This window comes from Apium graveolens, chromosome 5 (genome assembly GCF_009905375.1).
Source record: "Apium graveolens cultivar Ventura chromosome 5, ASM990537v1, whole genome shotgun sequence".
Classification (NCBI taxonomy): Eukaryota; Viridiplantae; Streptophyta; class Magnoliopsida; order Apiales; family Apiaceae; genus Apium; species Apium graveolens.
This window is the reverse complement of record NC_133651.1, coordinates 1632077-1652777: the sequence shown is the minus strand read 5'-3', so window position 1 is coordinate 1652777 and position 20701 is coordinate 1632077. Positions and strand designations below refer to the sequence as shown.

Below are 20701 nucleotides of genomic sequence, written 5' to 3'. Positions count from 1 at the left end.
TACTCCCTCCGTCCCATTTTACATGTCTCTTTTGAAAAAAAAAACGTATATTAAAAAAATGGTTAGTTGGATAACATTTTCAACAAAATACCTCATTAAATGCATTGAAAAAAGAGAATAGATACTAATTTTAAAAAATCAAATCTTGGAAATAACAAATTTAAGAATAATTTTGAAAAATTATGCTTAAATTTACATTGAAAAAGAGAGGAACAATTAATTTGGGATTTTTTTTTCAAAAGGGACATATATATTGGGACGGAGGGAGTATTTGACACTTTAACTTTTGGCACACAAATATAGGTGCTTTGACCGTATTGTTAGAATTAATATTTTTTTATGAATAAGAATATATATAATTAAAATTTTAATTTATAAAAAAAATTTAAAAAATTAATTATAATAATACCATCAAAATATCTAAAAATATATGACAAAAATTAAAACGTCAAATATTAAAAAACGGAGGACAAAACGAAAACAGTTAGTCCTCCGGCACCCGCCATCTAGGGTTGTAATTCGAGTCGGGCGGCTGGCGAGCTCGCTCGGCTCGAACTCGTTTAAGTGGGCTCGACTCGGCTCGTTTAGTTAAATGAGCCGAGTTCAGGCAGAAATTCCGACTCGTTTAATTACCCGAGCCGGCTCGACTCGACTCGTGAAATTAAATGAGCCGAGTTCGGTAGAGTTTTAGGCTCGATTAAGTGTAAAATGAAACGAGAGCCGGCTCGACTCGACTCGTAAAATTAAACGAGTCGAGTTCGGGTAAAGATTTAGGCCCGATTAATTAAACAAATCGATTCATCTCAAATTATTACCGGCTCGAAACTCGGCTCGCTCGGCCCAAATTACAGCCCTAACGACATCCGTCCAACATCGATCCCTCTGTAGTGTTTTGTCAACAGCCCTTTCACGTTTTCGCTTTTATGTATCGATTATTCATGTTGTGGGTTCCATGTGATTTAAAATTTTAAAAACGTACAAATTGGCTTTTCTGTATGGCTCGATGAGGATGGGCCATGTAGGGCCAACTCCAGTAGTACGACAATGTGACATAACTTGGAGGGCGAGTACATCTCCAATAAATTTGATTCAAAAATATAAATTTAAATTTGGTATTAATTTCAATCTTGATTCAAATTTTTGACAAACTCAAATAAAATTTTCTAAATTTTAATTCAAATGATCTTTTATTATATATTACAATACACAAATATTACATTGAACTCTTTATTTTGAAATTAATATTTAACCATTATCAACTATTTATATTATATTATTCAAATCAAAGATTTCATATCCGTAAAAATAATTAAAAATTATATGCTTAATTATTGAAAAACACATTCAATTATCAGTTAAGATACAAAACATTATTAACATTCATTAATTAATCACAAATCAATTTTAAATCTAATAAACTAAAATATACTAAAACTAAAACTATTAATTTATATTAAACTAAATTTATATCATCATTTGGATCACTATTATACTAGAATTTTGGATAAATTTATCCCAAATTTGAATTTTTGGATCGTCGTTGGCTATAAATTTAATGTATTTTGATTGATTTCTTTTTTATAATAGTAGTGGACCCCGTATTCAACACCAATCAAAATGATTTAAAATTATAAATTTCCGCCTCATCATACGTACATGAGCATACAATAGAAAACCGTTTTGTGCCATTTAAGAAGATGTACATAGAGGCCTATTAAGGAAATCTGTTACATGGATGACAAAAACTCGGCCCAAACTTTTCATAGGCTGGGTCATACAATTTAAAAAAGGAGGCCCAAAATTTTAAAGATGGTACTCTGTCACCTGGGTCTCTTTATTTTTTGATGGGTCATGGCATAATATTCTTTTTGTTAATTTGTCATGGAAACTGTAGAAAATATCTCTTCTATATATAATAGCAAAACAAGGAGATAATATTTTGAGATTAAAAAGACTAAACTACCTCTGTTTTTAATATTTATATAAAAGTTGTGTTTTGTGTGAATCGAACTCGAATTGCTTCATTCTTCTTCACAACCTTGTACCACTACACCATATTGTCACATGTGTTTTTTATTATACACATAATATGTAAGTGTGCTAAAGAAATATTTTATTTAACTTTAAAGATAGCTATTTGAATTCCGCAAAAAAAAAATGATAGTTACTTGAATATCTGTACAATTAATTTTAAAAAAACTGAATTTCAGATATAAAGTTAGGCATAGTACATAAATGGATTATTATCTTATTTATTATTATTTTTTAGTTTGAAAATATATCTCATATATTTTTAACATATTTTTTATTATAAAAAGTAATTAAAATGTACATATATAATTTTTTTAAAAAATATTGAAAATAGAATCGCCTATATATAAATAATCTAGATTGATATTAAATATTTAGATAAGTTCGAATTATAATGAGTCAATTATTTTAGTTTATTTTGAATTTGAAATCAGAATTTGGCCCATTGTTCAAAAAATACTCGAAATTTGACTACGTGACTAGCCGAAAAACATTGTCACATTCTACGTTTAGTAAATTTAAATTACAAGTTCGACGGGAATATCTTACCAATAATGTAATTTTTTTTGATATATTTTATATTAATATAAATTAATGTGTTTGAGGTATTTATAGGATCAAATCAATTGATTATTTGTATTAAAATTACTAACTTCACTCGTAGTGCAATAGTATTTTGGGACTTGTCCCGATTTTAAAAATATTTAAAATTTGATATGAGATCTCACGAGATTTGTTAAAACTACGATGATATATTAAATCGATTTATTTTTCAGTTTTCACTTTAAAAAAACCAGCACTTTAAAAAGAATTCGTTTAGATAAACAATATTTATTGATCAAGATAATATTGTACAAATATTTTGAATTATTTTAATATTTTGAATTATTCAAATAAAAGTATATCTATACTATATAGTAGCATTTGATTCAATACATTTTATACTATTTAAAAAATATATATTGTTTAATAATTTGAAGGAATGAACCAGTTCAACTAATATTTATAAAACTTTATCGAATTGAAAAATATTTAATTTTAGGAGAATAATATACAATATCATCAAATTATTATATGAAGAAATATTAAAGTTGTAATGAAAGAAACTTAAAAATAGTTTAAATAACAATATAATTTCAATTTTTCCTTCAAATTCTTGAAAAAAATCATGAACATCAATAATAAGTCTTACAATATATAATTTATTTTTATATTATATGATTGATTTACGGTCGCGTAAAAAACATATATGGATTGTTTGTCGGTGATAATGTGAATACCATATATAAATTATTGTAATTTATTAATTACATAATTTTAATTTTTGAATAATTATAAATACGTGTTATTTAAGTAATCAATTGTCTCACTAGATATTAATAATGATTATACATGTACATAAATCAGATATTTAACATATAAATAATTGAAACCATCGTAATTTCCTAAGAAATGTAACATACGATAATTCACATGCTAACATTGACACATATAACTTAATCTTATTTTGTTAAGAGTAGTGTAAAAAAACTAACTTTTTTCCAAACATACATACGTTAAATTTCAAAAACTAACATTTTTCATTAAAATCAACTTTTATATTAACAGTAGTGTAAATTTTATATTATTTTATATTATGATTGCAAGTAATTCTGAATTCAGTTATTCATTTTTTATCTTTTTAAATTGAGTAAGTTAATTGTAATTAGTAGAGAATTCAGTAATAATATAGACCAGTTATATAGTTTATTTAAATAAAATCCAAAATTTTGGTCAACTCTATATTCAACATATATGTTAATTTTTAACTTTTTCTTTGTAAACATACTAACAACAGTCTACATATTAAATTTATTTATTTCATTTTAAACGTACACTGACTACCCTATTCATATTCATTCATTAAATACAATTATACAACACAAACAATAATATATATATATATTTTTCTTAATGAGCTATATTGGAAATGTTGTGTAATTTAATAATGTCTTGTATGAAAATGATACACAGATAAATACGTTAGATATTATACAACATTTACAAATAAGAATATAACTAAAAATATTATAATTGCATGCATAAAAAACTCTAGAAAATAACTCGTGCCTCGCACGGGTTATTATGCTTGTTGAATATTCTACTTTAAAAGGTTGGTAAATTTATATACATTTAGGGGTGTTCATGGGTCGGATTGGCCGGGTTGGAGGTGTTTTTACGACCCAACCCAATTAAATCGGTTTAAAATTTTTCGACCCAACCCGTAAAATATAAAATCGTAACCCAACCCTATCCGTCGTACATCGGGTTGGGTCGGGTTGGTTTGAACGGATTGAATGATTATAAAAAAAGAAGTTTCAGTACTATATATAATTGCTAATTTCGAATAAAAGAACTTACGATTATAGTATTATTATTTAAATTTGATTATATTAAAAGTTTTATAATGTATATCATATCGTAAATCATATATACAGACACAAAATTTAACTATCCATACTATATTATAATACATGAAACATTAAAAGTTTGGTGGTCGATCGGTCGGTACTTGGTGAAATTACTTAATTACCCTTACTTAATTATTTCAATTTTAATTATTGGGTCGATCAATTCTAATTCTAATTGATATTAAAGTCAAGTTTCTCTATTATTTTACCAATTTCAATTCTATTTTATACCGAACCCTATATCATTATAATTTATATTAAATTCAACTTCTTCTACCAATTTATATTTTAATTCATATCGAGTTCTATACTATTCTAATTTTTTACTTCGGGCTAAATTAATAAGCAAACTAAATACAATAATTAAGATTTAGTTGATATGTCATATGAATCGGGCTAAGGTAAAATAATAATACTATCAGTCCTGCTAAAAAAATTATACAAATGAACTTGGATAAACAAAATAATATATTTTATTTATCCACGATAAAAAAAGTACATTATACAATTGATTCAGACTAACACAAAACTAAAATAAAAATAAAATTCGACCAACAAAAATAAAATAATATATATACTAATTATTCAGTCTAAAAATAAAATAATATAAACTAATTAATTTAGTAATGTCTTGTATGAAAATGATACACAGATAAATACGTTAGATATTATACAACATTTACAAATAAAAATATAACTAAAAATATTATAATTGCATGCATAAAAAACTCTAGAAAATAACCCGTGGCTCGCACGGGTTATTATGCTAGTTGAACATTCTACTTTAAAATGTTGGTAAATTTATATACATTTAGGGGTGTTGATGGGTCGGATTGGCCGGGTTGGAGGTGTTTTTACGACCCAACCCAATTAAATCGGTTTAAAATTTTTCGACCCAACCCGTAAAATATAAAATCGTAACCCAACCCGGTTAACCCTATCCGTCGTACATCGGGTTGGGTCGGGTTGGGTTGGTTTGAACGGATTGAATGATTATATAAAAAGAAGTTTCAATACTATATATAATTGCTAATTTCGAATAACAGAACGTACGATTATAGTATTATTATTTAAATTTGATTATATTAAAATTTTTATAATGTATATCATATCGTAAATCATATATACAGACACAAAATTTAACTATCCATACTATATTATAATACATGAAACATTAAAAGTTTGGTGGTCGATCGGTCGGTACTTGGTGAAATTACTTAATTACCCTTATTTAATTATTTCAATTTTAATTATTGGGTCGATCAATTCTAATTCTAATTGATATTAAAGTCAAATTTCTTTATTATTTTACTAATTTCAATTCTATTTTATACCGAACCCTATATCATTATAATTTATATTAAATTCAACTTCTTCAACCAATTTATATTTTAATTCATATCGAGTTCTATATTATTCTAATTTTTTACTTCGGGCTAAATTAATAAGCAAACTAAATACAATAATTAAGATTTAGTTGATATGTCATATGAATCGGGCTAAGGTAAAATAATAATACTATCAGTATTGCTAAAAAAATTATACAAATGAACTTGGATAAACAAAATAATATATTTTATTTATCCACGATAAAAAAATACATTATACAATTGATTCAGACTAACACAAAACTAAAATAAAAATAAAATTCGACCAACAAAAATAAAATAATATATACTAATTATTCAGTCTAAAACAAAATTATCATATTGATCCACACTTAAAAAAAATTTAAAATTAAACTAAAAATAATTAGTTTGATTTGGTCGGTGTATTGGGCATCGGGCTGAAATAAAATAATATAAACCGTTGATCCGAGATAAATCAATTTAATATTAGATAAAGTATAATTCGTATTCTATTGATGTGAACTAAAAATCAAATTTTAATATAAACATAAATATTATTTTTAAAAAATACACATATAATTATCAATAAAACTATATCGTTCAGTCAATAATATTGTGTTTTTCAAATATCTTTTATAGAATTACTGTTAATCGATTAAGTAATCAAAATGCTAAAATAATAATTTTTAAGGTCACAACATAATGAAGACATTATATTTTTACCCTCAATAAAATAATAATTTCGTTATAATAACATTTCCCTCATTATCAATGTTATCACTTTAAATAAGTTTAAATGTTCTGAAAAATTATGGATATATAGGTCTACTAATATAATTATTATGAAGTCATGTCATTTAAAGTTTTAAATGAACAAAATTAAAAATTCAATTCATTTTTTTAAACAAATTATATGATATTAAAAAAAGTCTGTGCGATCCGTCAATCACATGGGTTTTAAGCTAGTGAATGATAATATCTATGTTGTATAATGTACAATTGCACGTAATATATAGATTATATTTAATTATCGAGCGAGACTTAAGTTAATTCGGGTTGGGTTGGGTTGGGCGAAAAAATCTTGAACTCGTACCCAACCCATTTAATGTGGTTTGAAATTTTTTTTACCCGACCATGGATCGGTTTTCTTTATAACGGTTTAATCGGCCTATAAGAGGGTTAGTTTGGGTCGGTTTGATGATATTGACGAACCCATGAACACCCCTACATATAACATGATGAAAAGTAGAAATTTTAATTTCTGAGGTGATAAATGTTTGGCTGAAAATCGGTGAAATGGTAGTTTGTCTGCATGTTAGGTGATAAATTTAATTTGTGATGGATAGGAGATATCCGATCCATTGACGGTGTAGATATCCGATCCATTGACAGCCCTAATTTGGACATCCGGCCCTCATCGGCCACCTACCCATGCACCATGTCGGAAGATCCACCCACATCGAAAAAGATACTGCTGTGTGTTTCTTCTTTTTGTTGTTCACTCATTGTCTTTTTATTCATGTCCTCATTTGTAACCATTCATTTAACAAGTGGAATTTTTGAGGAAACCAGCATTTTGTAGTAGCTTTAGTTAGGTTCTGGAACATAAACCTTACTTGAGGTGCTGGAAAATGTCTTTCCGTGCATTGAATTATCCGTGTCATGTTTCGTGTAATTTCAAAAAACACACTTCCCTGTATGCGTCATCCAGAGGAAGTGGTTTCTTGTTAAACCAGCAAAAAGGAGTGGGGATTCTCGGAGGTGCATCCGTTGATTCTACTCTTAGTTTTATTAGAAAACTCGCGAAATTGAGTTCAGATGATCAAGAAGCTGGCATTCCTTTTGTTTTGTGCTCAGACTCCGTGTTGAACAAGGAGTTACTGCATCGCGACAGAAGTTCCTTCTCAAGGACAGGACATCCGAAATTGGATCATGTCATGATTGTGGAAACTCTGAGGAGTAAAAGGGCTTTTCTTGAACGTTCAGGAGCTTGCTGCATTGCAATACCTTGTTATTTATCGCATTTCTGGCATGATGAGGTCTCTAAGGGATGTTCTGTTCCGGTCCTTCATATAGGTGAGTGTGTCGCGAGGGAGCTGAAGGAAGCAGATTTGAGGCCAGTTGAAGCTGGAAGTCCTCTACGGATTGGTGTTCTTTCGACAGGCACAGATTTGTTGACAGGGATTTATCAAGACAAGCTTCACAATGAGGTATGCTTGTCTGTTTCTTGCCTGCTTTTCATTCGAAGCTCATTGATACTGATAGCCTAGTTTCAATCATGTCTAGAAACTGTTAAAGAGTATAAGATCCTGATCGGGGCTTCCTCTACAACCTTAAGGTTTTAGAGCGACTGGTTACTTAACATGGTATCAGATAAAGCAATTAGACTTTAGTTGACATAATTGTTGCTTCAGCTTCATTGAGATAGTGATTCAACCAGCAATTTAATGTTGATTGTTTCTGCTCATTCTCAAGTCCTGTATCTGCAGGGTTTCGAGGTTGTGCTGCCAGATAAAGCAACAATGGAGCACACTGTAGACCCTGCGATTGAAGCTCTAAGCAAAAAAGACGTGGAAGGAGCACAGACTCTTCTGAGAATTGCCCTACAAGTTCTTTTGGTAAGAGGCGTAAACACTGTCATCCTGGCTTCTGATGAATTGCGAGAACTTTTACCTCAGGATGATCCCCTCCTTAAGAAATGTGTTGACCCTATGGATGCATTAGCCAGGTACACTATCAAGTATGCTCAATCAGACGAAATACGTGCATAAAGAATACAGAAAGAAATCTAAATCTATGCTGTTTCGTGATTATTGATATAGATGTCTGTGTAATTACAGAATTCGGTCTTTTTAGAAATTTCCCTGGTAGTTTCCATGAATTGAGTGAAACACCTACAAGTTGTATTAAAAGTATACACCGACTAAATTTTGTTGTTACCAAATTCCTCCGTCAACAGTTTCATAGCAGGCTAGTAGACTGGCCGGTGCTGTTGCAATGGCCTGTTTGTTTTTCGATTTCATTTTGTTGCCTTTCTATGATACTATTTATACATATCAAAATTCCACTTAGCTACATGATACCTTACCCTTGTACTAGTTGCCTGCAAATGACAGAATAATCTAGATACAACTGCAAATATATTTATCTTGCAAACACTTTCTTCCATAAGAACATTCATCCTGTAATATAAGCTGGTCAGTGTCGTCTGGAGGATTCAGATACATTTTCTATAAACATCTACGAGATCTAGTATTTAATGCCCAGATAGCTTAAAATAAGCCAATGTTTCATCTGGTTAGTTGAAAGGGCATAGGAGACAAAATCCAAATGTGACAAAATGATAGCAAATCAAACATCAGGTGGCAAAGGCATATCATCAATCCAATCAGCATAGATCCCGACTACCTTATTTACCGTCTTCCACCTGACTGAGCCCCCTTCTTTACCTTCCACTCGAGCAACTCCACTCTTTTCATCCTTGGCAAGACCAGCAACAGATTTTGCAGGTAGATTCCCATATCTCGGGTTTGGTCTAGGAAGAAGTTCTGCGATCAAACAACTAGGCATAAGGCAACCAATTACAGTTATATCAGCTCCCTAAGTTAATTGAGCCAGTATAGCTATTTTGCTTTTTGTGACTAGTGAATGCCTGATCAATAGTTTAGGTTGTGTAAGCTATGTAATGTAGGTAATCATATATGCTTCTAATTCACGAAGAACATAGCATGAATATAAATTAGTTATTTTCTCAAGGTAAGTATAATTTTTACATCCCATGAAAATAATTCTTTCTGCAGAACAAAATCATATAAGTGACCCTAGAAGAAGATTACATTAAGATAGGCCAAGTTCAAGCAGCATTTTAAGGATTCAAATACCAGGAAAAGAACTCTAATCAAACCACAAGTCTGACATTTTTGTTACAGATTGCCAACAGTCCATAGAAACAATGACGGTGGATGCTAACATTCATGATTCATCTGTAAGGCTGCTTGCTAACAGAAGCCTCTACCATTTCATACAAGTAGCATATGAAGAATATGTCCTTTAGATGATTTTTATTTCTCTAGCAAAAACAAGAAAAGTCGATGCACAGTTCAGAGTCCTCACGGGCAAATCCACCACAGGAGTACCAACTTCCAATAAGCAAACAAACAATAAGTGTAAGCATATTATTAAAGTTTCATACTATTATTTTCCCAGGTAGATCCAATGTACTTCAATTTTAAGACAGATTAACAGCTCAGAGTTTAAAACATAAACAACACATTGAAAGAAATGTAATCACAGGTAAAAAAATACCTGCCAGTCCATGAGCATAGTAACATTTCGAGCCATATGGACATTCTTTAACTGTTTCCCATTTGTGACACAGCCTCGTCCTCCAGTACATTGATCGCTGATGCTCTTGGCTTGCCCTCAAGCTTGCATCCACAGGCCTATTATCTTGCTTAGCCCCAAAACTTGATCCAGCAATTCTATTGCCTTGCTTCAAACTTGAATCCTGATTATAACCAGCAAGGCTAATGGCATGACTCTTCCTAAACTCACCCGCATTCTTAACATTTTCATGAAGAAAACGACATCTATTGCCATAAGGGCAAGGTTTCCCATCAGCATACCACTTGCACAAATTATTATAACCAACTCCAACCTCTTTTGCCACCATTTCACCCTGACTTGTTCCTCGAAACTCATGAGAATATCGACAAGCAGTCCCGTAACCACAACCCCGGGTTCTAAAATCACAACATGGTTGAGCCTTAAAAGGAATGCCTGCCCTAGATGTATTGTTCAAATTCGGCATTCTTGAGTCCCTTACATTTTCCGAAATTCTTGGCCTCTTAAAAGATCTACATTGATCAGCATTACTATTAGCTCCAAATGATTCATCATTAGCCCTAAATCTACCTTGCACATCACGTGCCTGCTCACTATAATCCATACTTAAAACAGCCTCAAACAGGGGTTTTAGTACCAACACTTAAACCCTTTTTTTCTGCAAGAAAATCGAAAATTTCGAGGGTTTATAGCTCAAAACCCCATAAATCTTGAAAACCAAAAACAACCCATTTCACAACACACAATTTTAAGAAACCCCAAGTAAAGATCTAAGCAAAAAAAAAAAAAAAAAATTGGATTCAAGAAAAAAGACTTTGTTAGCAAGAAAGAGTAACTTGTAACACAATGAATAAAACAAACTAGTCCATTTCAAAGGTAAAAGTAAAAGATAAAATGGTGATAGATACAAACTGTAAATAATGCACACAAAAAATGTGGAAAGATGTACTAATCTTGATTACATTTGAAGCTGGGAAGGAGATCAAAAGGCCAAAAATAAATTTCTAAATACAGTATGAAACTCCTCTATGTAACAGTGGTGTAAAAGTAAAAAATGTGTCCTTTTAGTTTGGTTTTTACCTTTTTACCGCCAACTTTATATCCATAATGGGCTGATGCTCATAGTCATAGCCCAATGGATCATCAAGAGTCTGGTATTAATCTGTGATGCATTTTATAAGCAACCAGCTTCATAAATTACTTTTTCCAAAACATTTAGTTGCATATTTATTTAACTATTGTTTTTGGTTTTCCTTTGCTCCGTCGAATGATATGTTATGTATTTTGTTGTTTTTTGCTACCGCTTGTGTGCACGTTATGTTTTTGACGAATTAAGCTTATATACCTTCAATTAAGTATTTGTTCTTACAAATTTCGGTTTTGAGAGAGAATCGAATCTAAAACCTGGGACGACAAGAGATAAACTTTTAAACACTTAGATTTTTTATACCGCTTGTGTGCACATTATGTTTTATATAATTTTAAAATTACTGTTTTAGTTGAAAGATTAAGTTACTATTTTGGCTCTTGAATCCTTTACAACAATTATATATAATATATAATAGAATTTAAATATATATATACAAGCTGCATAGAGTAATGTTAATCACATTTCTGTATTTTTAAATTAAATTTATTGTATATACTAAATTGGCTTTGTTGATAAGATAGTAGAAATTTCAATTGTTGTTTGCTGTAGAAATTTAAAAAAATATATGTATAGCGCAAATATACAAGACATCATATTTGAGGTACTTTGTTAACTAAAATCTAACTTTGAATGTTACTCGAAATGTACATGGCAAAGGTCAAAGACTTCAAAATTGTTTCTCAAACATTTTTAGTTTACAAATGGCAAGTCTAAAAAAATACACAAATTATTCACTGAAGCTTCTTTATTCCGGGGAAAGAAGGCAGGATTGCGATTAGAGCATCGCCATATCCAACTGGATCTGCCAAGTGAAACGGACAAGATAAGTTCAGCAGTAAAAGATGCAAGAAATTCTAAGCAAGTGATAATCAGACATACCTCCGTCCTCTCGAAGTATCTTAGTAACCTCTCCAGAAGTCTCCGACTAGAAAAGAAGCAGATCATAAAATGAGCACATGATATTGTTATTTATGGCTTCGATAGAAAACGATAACCTAAGAATACTACTATTTTCATTATCAAGAACATGAACTGAAGGTACTAATGCAATTTACAATATGTATCTCCGAAGAATATTTAGTTAGTATTGCTCATATTACTGCCAGTTAGGCAGATAGGCACGGAAAGCATTTGGTGAGGCAAATAGTTGAGGCTTATATTCGTATGCTGAAATCGCAGCTATGTATAATGATCATAGCTTATGTAACAAAAATAAGCCTGATAGCAGTGAATTCAATCTCAAATTTTTCTTTCATTTCTTCACTAAAATTGAAAATTTATTACATTAAAATAATTTCAACAGCTTCGTTTCACTTATCAAGTACTTACCTCAATCGGGATCTCACCACCAAGTTGTTCGATGTAGCAAAGTACCTGACCCTCCTTCACTGGTTGCTTCTGTCAAATGAGTAATTTAAAACGTTATTACCGAAGGACTGAAAGTGAACCTATCACATTGAAAACTGTAATCACACAGAGGGCAATACATTGAAATGTATGCCGGAAAACAATATTTCACATTTTTTTTTGTTTTATATGGAATTGGACAGGATAATGCAGGCTATGTTTTGCGGATGGAAGAGAAAATTCACTCCGACAGCCTTCCTTAACTTAGAACAGTATAAACCTAAATCCCTGAATTATGTATTTCACGTGACAACTATTTACAATGAACTCAATCACAAATAACATAACACAATTATTTACAATGAACTCTATTCGAAATACCAATCACACAACACAATTATTTACAATAAACTCAAAATCACAAATAACATACAATCATTACCAAAGAGCATCACATTAAGCATCAACAAAATATTGTTTTCTTCTCACTCTATAGCTAATCATACTTTATATAGACAATGAGAGGAAAAATTAGTGATGTAGATGTTTCAAGAGTCAGAAGTCAGAAGAATAGACGTGTGATTTCGGAATATCCATCCAAGATTTAAAAGACAGAGAAGGCATTTGCCTCTAAAACGAGTACCTCTTTGCATGCTGGAGGTGCACGTTTGCCCTTAATGGTTCGAGACCTCCGAAAAAATCCAACCTGAATTATTATTATTTTTCTTTGAGTTAGTGCTCATAATATCTTATACTCAGTGTAAGCAGAATATTGGTTAGCATTCTGACCTTTGGAGATTGCAATATTACCAACCCGTCATCACCAGCTTTGTCGAGGAATGACTGAATTCCACCTGAAGTAAGGACCGGTTTGGAAATGGCTAACGATGTTGAAGAGGCAGACCCGTTATGCTCCGGCCCTGAAACAATGGGACTGGTCACAGGAGCAGAAACTGGAAGTGGTGGAGCTTCATATTTGCTGCTCAAGTCCCTAGTTACATATAGCCGAAATCCACCAAGCTAACAAATAGTGAATGTGATCAGCAAAGGTTTTCCCCCCTAACTAATGAGCATGAGTGTAGATACTAAACAATGCCGGTGAGTCTTACTTCAGTTTACTTAATAAAATATGAAATGAAAAATCAGAAATCTTTGAAGGTACTCACTTTCAGTTCGAATTCTGCAATTGAAGTGGTATCACAAATTTTTGTGAGAAGAGACTCCACCTGAAATTTCGAAATGAACCAATTTTTATTTACAGACTACGGAATCAAAAACAGCAGTCAAGTTATGTACCAAAATAGTCAGCTCAGCAGTTATTATTGTGTAAGAAGAAAACTGCTAATACATAGTAAAAAGATATTCATGAAGTAAGGTACTTGCCTCGAGTGCATTTGGAGCAACTTGGCTTGTTGAGCCAAGAGGTTCTTTTTCTTTAAATCCGTCACCTAAAGGTATTTGTGCTGTTATGCAAAAGCACACACATGCAATGAACAATCACAACTCAAAGCAAAAATCCCAACTTCATATGTTTATATGCAATTAGTCCTTCAGCGATGCAATTTTGATGTAATACACTTCGTAACAAGCATACAAATTGAATAAAAGAATCAGAAACAAAGAATTTTCAGCAAACAGAACAGTTTAATCGATCTCTTGCTTTCACAGGAATGCAACAAAAAATTATGATATTAACGTCAATTCTACAGCAATTTGTTTGGCAGGTATTTATGGATCACCTAGAAAAATGACATTAATTCCGGAAAATTTTAAATAAGGGAATTAGGATATTATGTGAAACGGAGGCGGAAGAACCAATGCTGTGAACAACAAACAGTCTATTGCTGAAATAAACCACTCACATTGTGCATCAGCTGAACATCGGCATCCGATTAGCTTTCTCCGTGGCCTCTGTGCTAATATCAAGCCACCGTGTTTTCGATATTTAAGGCCACACAATGGTACCAAGGGGGCAACTTCAATTTTACAAGAACCCAATTTCAAGTTTGACAAATTTAAACCTGAAACTACAAAAACATCTACCTGGTTTAGTAATTAAACCACATAATTATCATCAAAATGTAATCTTTTTATCACCCAGATAACCATTTTCCTGCATATATACAGATAGTGAATACAACAAAGCACAAGGCCTTAATTAACTGCTGAGAGAGAGGGGGAGAGAGAGAGAGGGGGGGGGGGAGAGAGAGAGAGAGAGAGAGACTTACAGGCAGCCATTTTTACAGTTGCGCAGAGTTTGCAGCTGCTGAGTGCTGGGTTATTCTTGTACGAAAGCCCTGTATGTATCTGTACATACCTCTAATTAAATGTTTTTTGTTTATTGCTAAAGCATTAATTTTTTAAATCCCACCGGCCGCTACCTTCGGGTGCGTATTTTATACTCCCTCCGTCCCTTTCGATTGTTTATATTTTTGAGAGAGTATCCGACACGCATTTTAAGGTGTATATAAAGTACAATTTTGTAACTTTTTTTTACAATTTTCTTTTTCTGAATAAAAGTTGAATGTTTTAATTTTTATTCAGAAAAAGAAAATTGTAAAAAAAAGTTACAAAACTGTACTTTATATACACCTTAAAATGCGTGTCGGAGACCCTCTAAAAAATATAAATAATTGAAAGGGACGGAGGGAGTAAATCTTACAGGCTCACGCTGCAAATCACGTGAACCAAGGTAAATCTTACTTAAGCGATACTGGTTCAGAGGCAACTAAAGCATTTAATATGTAATTTTAATATTTGTAAAAAATAAATTTTTATAACAATTCTTAGCAAATTTATCTAATCGACATAATTTTTGTGAATATAAAATTAGAAGGGACTACTAAATCTGAGAGGGAAAGGATGATAATCGGGGGGAGATAGATAGCATATATTAGGATGTTTGGTGCAAGTTTTACATTCATCAAGGCCATGTATTTATAGTCAAGGTGAAGAACAAAAGCAATCAATGCATTATCAAAATTTCTACTCCTAAGACTAGCTATACTATTTTACCATTGACTTAGAAATTACAATCAATTATAACACTCCCCTTTGATTGTCATTTAACATGTATCATAGATTGCCTCATTAAAACCTTGTTCAAAGAAAAACTCAGTGGGATAAAAACTTTGACGAAGGAAAAAGATTACAATCTCCCCTTGAAAAAATTAATCATTCTCTGAATTTTGTTGTAACAAATCCTTGAGTCGGCGCATTCTAATGTTATGTCGTAACTTTCCAAATGTTGAATTCGGTAATGATTTCGTGAATAAATCAGCAAGGTTGTCACATGACCCAATTTGTTGAACATCAATTTCACCATTATTTTGAAGCTCATGGGTGTAGAAGAATTTTGGTGAAATGTGTTTCGTCTTGTCTCCTTTGATATATCATTCCTTGAGTTGATCAATGCATGCAGTGTTGTCCTCAAACATGACAGTAGGACTTCTTGTGATGTCTGGCAATCCACATGATTCTTGAATATTCTTGATGATAGACCGCAACCAAACACATTCTCTACTGGCTTCATGAATTGCAATGAGTTCCGAGTGATTTGTTGAGGTTGTCACTGTAGTTTACTTCGTGGATTTTCAGGAAATGGCTGCACCGCAATATGTAAATACATATCCAGTTTGTGATTTGCCAAAATGAGGATCTGACAAATATCCAGCGTCTGCATATCCGATCAACTGAGATGTTGAGTTTTTTTTAAGAATAATCCAAAGTCTGTTGTTCCACGAAGATAACTGAATATATGTTTGATCTCATTCCAATGTCCATCCATCGGAGCAGAGCTAAATCTAGCCAATAAATTCATAACAAATGCAGTATCTGGCCTTGTATTATTTACAAGATACATAAGTGCACCAATTGCACCTAGATATGGGATTTCAGGACTAAGAACCTCTTCGTCATCTTCTCGTGGTCGAAATAGATCTTTATCAAGCTCTAAAGATCTAACCACCATTGGAGTAGTCAATGGATGAGATTTATCCATGTAAAATCTGTTCAAAACCTTTTCTGTATATGTGGATTGGTGGAGGAAAATTCTCGTTGACAAGTGTTTGACCTGTATCCCAAGACAATATTTTGTCCTTCCAAGATCTTTCATTTCAAACTCTGTCTTTAGGTATATGACAACATCATTAACCTCCGTAGCTGTTCCTACAAGATTTAAATCATCCACATATACATCAATAATCACAAAACCAGATTGTGATTTTTTGATAAAAACACATGGAGAAATTTGGTTACTAATATACCAATTCTTTTGTAAATAATGACTTAGTCGGTTATACCACATACGATCAGATTGTTTCAGTCCATACAATGATCGTTGAAGTTTAATGGAGTATATATGACGAGGTTTCTTCAACTCATCTATTTTTAACCCTTCTGGGATTTTCATAAAAAATTCACTATCAAGTTAACCATACAGGTATGCCGTAATGACGTCCATAAGACGTGTTTCCAATTTTTCTTTAGATGTCATACCTAATATAAAACGAAAATTAATTTCATCCATCACTGGTGAGTATGTCTCTTTATAATCAATGTCAGGCCTTTGAGAAAACCCATATGCTACAAGTCGGGCTTTATATCTCATAATTTCATTCTTTTAATTTCGTTTTCTTATGAATACCCATTTATTCCCAACAGGGTTCACACCGATTGGTGTTTGGACAACAGGTCCAAATATTTCTCTTTTACGCAATGAATTTAATTCAGTTTGGATTATGTCTTTCCATTTTGGCCAGTCTTTTCTTCAACGACATTCATCCACACTTTGTGGTTCAGGATCATAATTTATGTCTACATCCAATGCCGCGGAATACACAAATACATCATCGATTGTGGCTTTACTTCGATCCCATAATTTCATATCATGCACATAATTTATTGAAATTTCATGATTGTTTAATCCCGTATCTTCAGGGACTAGAATCTCTTCAGGAGATAATACCACTTCAGGGGTATTTGCTTCTTCTGAAGCATGTGCCACTTCAGGGGCAATTTTCTTTATTTTTCTTTTTCATGGTGCAACATCTTTTGCATCGACCAGTCTACCACGCTTCAGGCGTGGCTTTGATTCTGTAACCAATTCTTTTATATCTGATTTTTTAATTGGTATATCTATTCTAGTTGGAGTATTTACTGTAGGTATATGAGATTTAGTTATATTTCTAGAATCGTTAAATGCGTCAGGCATTTGGTTTGCGATATTTTGCATATGAATAATTCTTTTAACTTCAAGTTCGCATTGACCGGTACGTGGATCTAGAAAATATAATCCCGATGCATTCCATGTTATGTCATAATTAAAATTTATTTGAATGTTTATCTCCCCTACGGGAGGAAACATAGACTCGTCAAAATGACAATATGCATATCTTGCGGTAAATAAGTCTCCGGTTAGAGGCTCCAGATATCTAATTATAGACGTGGAATTAAAAACCAACGTAGATGCCTACTTTTCTTTGAGCTCCCATCTTCGATCTTTGTGGTGGAGCAATCGGTACATATACAACACTTCCGAAAAATTTGAAGTGAGAAATATTAGGAACTTGACCAAGTAGCAGTTGTAGCGGAGAATATTGGTTGTAGGAAGTTGGTCTAATCCTAATAATATTAGTAGCATGAAGTATTGCGTGACCCCAAATAGATGTAGGTAATTTTGCTTTCAACAACAGCGGTCTTGCAATAAGCTGGAGTCTTTTGATAAAGGACTTGGTTAACCCATTTTGTGTATGTACATGAGGAACTGAGTGTTCAACTGAAATTCCTACAGACATGCAATAGTCGACAAAAATTGCAGATGTGAATTCGCCGGCATTATCTAAACGAATTGACTTAATGCAATGATATGGGAATTGAGCTCGTAATTTGATTATTTGGGCAAGTAATTTTGCAAAAGTATCATTACGAGTTGAGAGAAGACAAACATGAGACCGTCTAGTTGAGACATCGATTAATACCATGAAGTACCTAAATGGGCCAGATGATGGGTGTATAGGTTCACATATATCGCCTTAGATCCGTTCTAGAAAACTTGGGCTTTCAAGCTGAACTTTAGTAGGGGATGGTCGAGTAATCAGTTTTCCTAAAGAACATGCTGAACATGGAAGGTCATTGTTGGAAAGAACTTTAAAATCTTTAAGAGGATGACCAGTAGAATACTCTATAATACGACGCATCATAGAGACACCAGGATGACCTAATCTTTCATGCCAAAGTGTAAAAGATTTTGGATCTATGAGTTTGGAAGCAATGACATTGTGTGACTCGATAGTTCTAATTTTCATCATATATAATCCTGAGGAAAGTGAGTGAGACTTTTCTAAGATTTTCTTGTTACTAGGATTAGCGGAAGTAATAAGAAGATATTCTCTATTAGACTTAGAGGTAGTTTCGATGTGAAAATTATTGAGTCGGATATCTTTAAAACTAAGAAGATTTCTAGTAGACTTACTAGAATATAATGCATTTGGAATGTGTATGTGGGTACCATTAGGTAGGACGAAACTAGCTTTTCCAAAACTTTCGATTATATTAGATACGCCGGAAATCGTTCCGACTTGAGCTTCGGTTTTGGTTATTTGGGTAAAATATTTTCGGTTCTATAGAATCGTATGAGTTGTACCACAATCAGCAATGCATATATCTTCGGAATCCATTCTGTATATAATTAAGAAACATAATTTATTTGCTAAGAACATAACACACTACATAGTTCAAACAAAATAAAGCACACAATACATACTACTATAGTAATTATATGAAACTAATCTTCAGCCTCCCATATGGGAGTTTCGTTAGGTTCATTCGGACCATTAATGCTTATTCCGCCAGTTGTGATTATCGGAAAATCATCTATGTTATTGTTGGCGAAATTTGTTTCTACCATTTTCTCTTTTGATTTTTTAGAAGATTGGTATTGATTAACAAGATGATTTGGGGCATGACAATTACGTGTCCAGTGCCCATCCATGCCGCGCCTATAGCAAATATTTTCAGTTTTTCCTCCTCGTGGTGCCCTTCTTTTACTTTGTGATTCAGATTGCCACTTCCGGTGACCAGAGTTGTTATATGGACGAAAATGTCCGTGGTTCTAACCTCGTCCACGGTACTGACCTTGGCCCCGTCCACCTCTATACCCTTTTCCACGTACATTATGCTGGAATGACATGTTATTTACTTCAGGTAATGGGGCAGATCCTGTTGGACGGGATTGATGATTCTTAATCACCGATTCATGATTATGTTTAGCAACGAGGAGAGTTGATAGAAGATCCCCGAACTTAGTAAATTTGCGCTCCCTGTACATCTCTGCTAAGTTGATATTGTTGGGGTGAAAAGTTGATAGCGTTTTATCGATTTTTTTTTTCTCCGTAACCTTCTCACCACACATAATAAGCCTAGAACTTATTTTGAACAAATCAGAGCTATATGCTCGGACACTCTTTAAATCCTGAAGTCTTAAATTAGCCCAATCATTTCCAGCTGCAGGTAGATAAACTAGTTTTTGGTGATCGAACTTATCCTTCAGATTTTCCCATAAAATAAAGGGATCCTCGACTTCTAAGTACTCAGATTTTAAATTTTCATGCATGCGGTGTCGGAGAAAAAATATAAAGGTACAATTTTCTTCAGTCGTGGATTTATTTTCTGCTTTTATTGTGTCACTTAATTTCTTTGAACCTAAATGCAACTTTACATCTTGTACCCATGATAAATAATTATCGCCAGAAATGTCCAAGGTAACGAACGACAAGCTTGTAATATTTATCATATTAAATCTGAATTAACACGAAAATTATTAAATTTTAATTCATCAATGTAAATATCACATAAAATCCTACTTAATCGAGTGCGTTAACAAGTATGCAATAATCAATGTATATATCATTATTATCATTGATATTATAAACAGATCTATATATAAAATGACAAATGAATTTTCACCCGTCATACGGACGTCTGCGTATGCAGGTTATCTCCGACCAATAATAAATTAAAGCGGACAATCC

At 32.3% G+C, this 20701-nt stretch overlaps 3 protein-coding genes across 4 annotated transcripts; 1 reads left to right on the top strand and 2 right to left on the bottom strand.

The window, feature by feature from the left end:
* The first annotated feature begins 7221 nt into the window (after positions 1-7221).
* LOC141723774 (uncharacterized) lies at positions 7222-8774 on the top strand. The gene is made up of 2 exons (XM_074525664.1): positions 7222-8040; positions 8320-8774. Exons 1-2 carry the CDS (start codon positions 7462-7464, stop codon positions 8599-8601), a joined length of 861 nt encoding a protein of 286 aa, XP_074381765.1. The 5' UTR covers positions 7222-7461; the 3' UTR covers positions 8602-8774.
* Positions 8775-8900: 126 nt separating this feature from the next.
* LOC141723775 (zinc finger CCCH domain-containing protein 39-like) lies at positions 8901-11125 on the bottom strand. Its single transcript, XM_074525665.1, has 2 exons — positions 10136-11125; positions 8901-9378 (listed from the first exon to the last, which is right to left on the bottom strand). Exons 1-2 carry the CDS (start codon positions 10776-10778, stop codon positions 9182-9184), a joined length of 840 nt encoding a protein of 279 aa, XP_074381766.1. The 5' UTR covers positions 10779-11125; the 3' UTR covers positions 8901-9181.
* A 792-nt stretch (positions 11126-11917) lies between these two features.
* LOC141659655 (uncharacterized) lies at positions 11918-15014 on the bottom strand. 2 transcript variants are annotated; one of them, XM_074466582.1, is made up of 9 exons: positions 14900-15014; positions 14534-14698; positions 14055-14134; positions 13838-13897; positions 13461-13691; positions 13315-13377; positions 12654-12722; positions 12204-12249; positions 11918-12126 (listed from the first exon to the last, which is right to left on the bottom strand). In XM_074466582.1, the coding sequence occupies exons 1-9, from the start codon at positions 14907-14909 to the stop codon at positions 12056-12058; spliced, it is 795 nt and encodes a 264-aa protein (XP_074322683.1). In that variant the 5' UTR covers positions 14910-15014; the 3' UTR covers positions 11918-12055. The 2 variants fall into 2 exon arrangements, with proteins under 2 accessions (XP_074322683.1, XP_074322686.1); XM_074466585.1 differs by having other exon boundaries at positions 14534-14692; positions 14900-14978.
* Between the last annotated feature and the right edge of the window lie 5687 nt (positions 15015-20701).

What these genes read in the sequence shown, in the direction of transcription:
- LOC141723774 (XM_074525664.1), top strand. Translation starts at nt 7,462, where the DNA reads ATGTCTTTCCGTGCATTGAATTATCCGTGTCATGTTTCGTGTAATTTC. An exon ending in AAGACAAGCTTCACAATGAG is followed by an intron (nt 8,041 to 8,319) that starts GTATGCTTGTCT and finishes CTGTATCTGCAG; the next exon opens with GGTTTCGAGGTTGTGCTGCC.
- LOC141723775 (XM_074525665.1), bottom strand. Translation starts at nt 10,778, where the DNA reads ATGGATTATAGTGAGCAGGCACGTGATGTGCAAGGTAGATTTAGGGCT. An exon ending in CTATGCTCATGGACTGGCAG is followed by an intron (nt 9,379 to 10,135) that starts GTATTTTTTTAC and finishes GTTTGATCGCAG; the next exon opens with AACTTCTTCCTAGACCAAAC.
- LOC141659655 (XM_074466582.1), bottom strand. An exon ending in ATGTTCAGCTGATGCACAAT is followed by an intron (nt 14,135 to 14,533) that starts GTGAGTGGTTTA and finishes TTTGCATAACAG; the next exon opens with CACAAATACCTTTAGGTGAC. An exon ending in CACCTCCAGCATGCAAAGAG is followed by an intron (nt 12,723 to 13,314) that starts GTACTCGTTTTA and finishes CTCATTTGACAG; the next exon opens with AAGCAACCAGTGAAGGAGGG.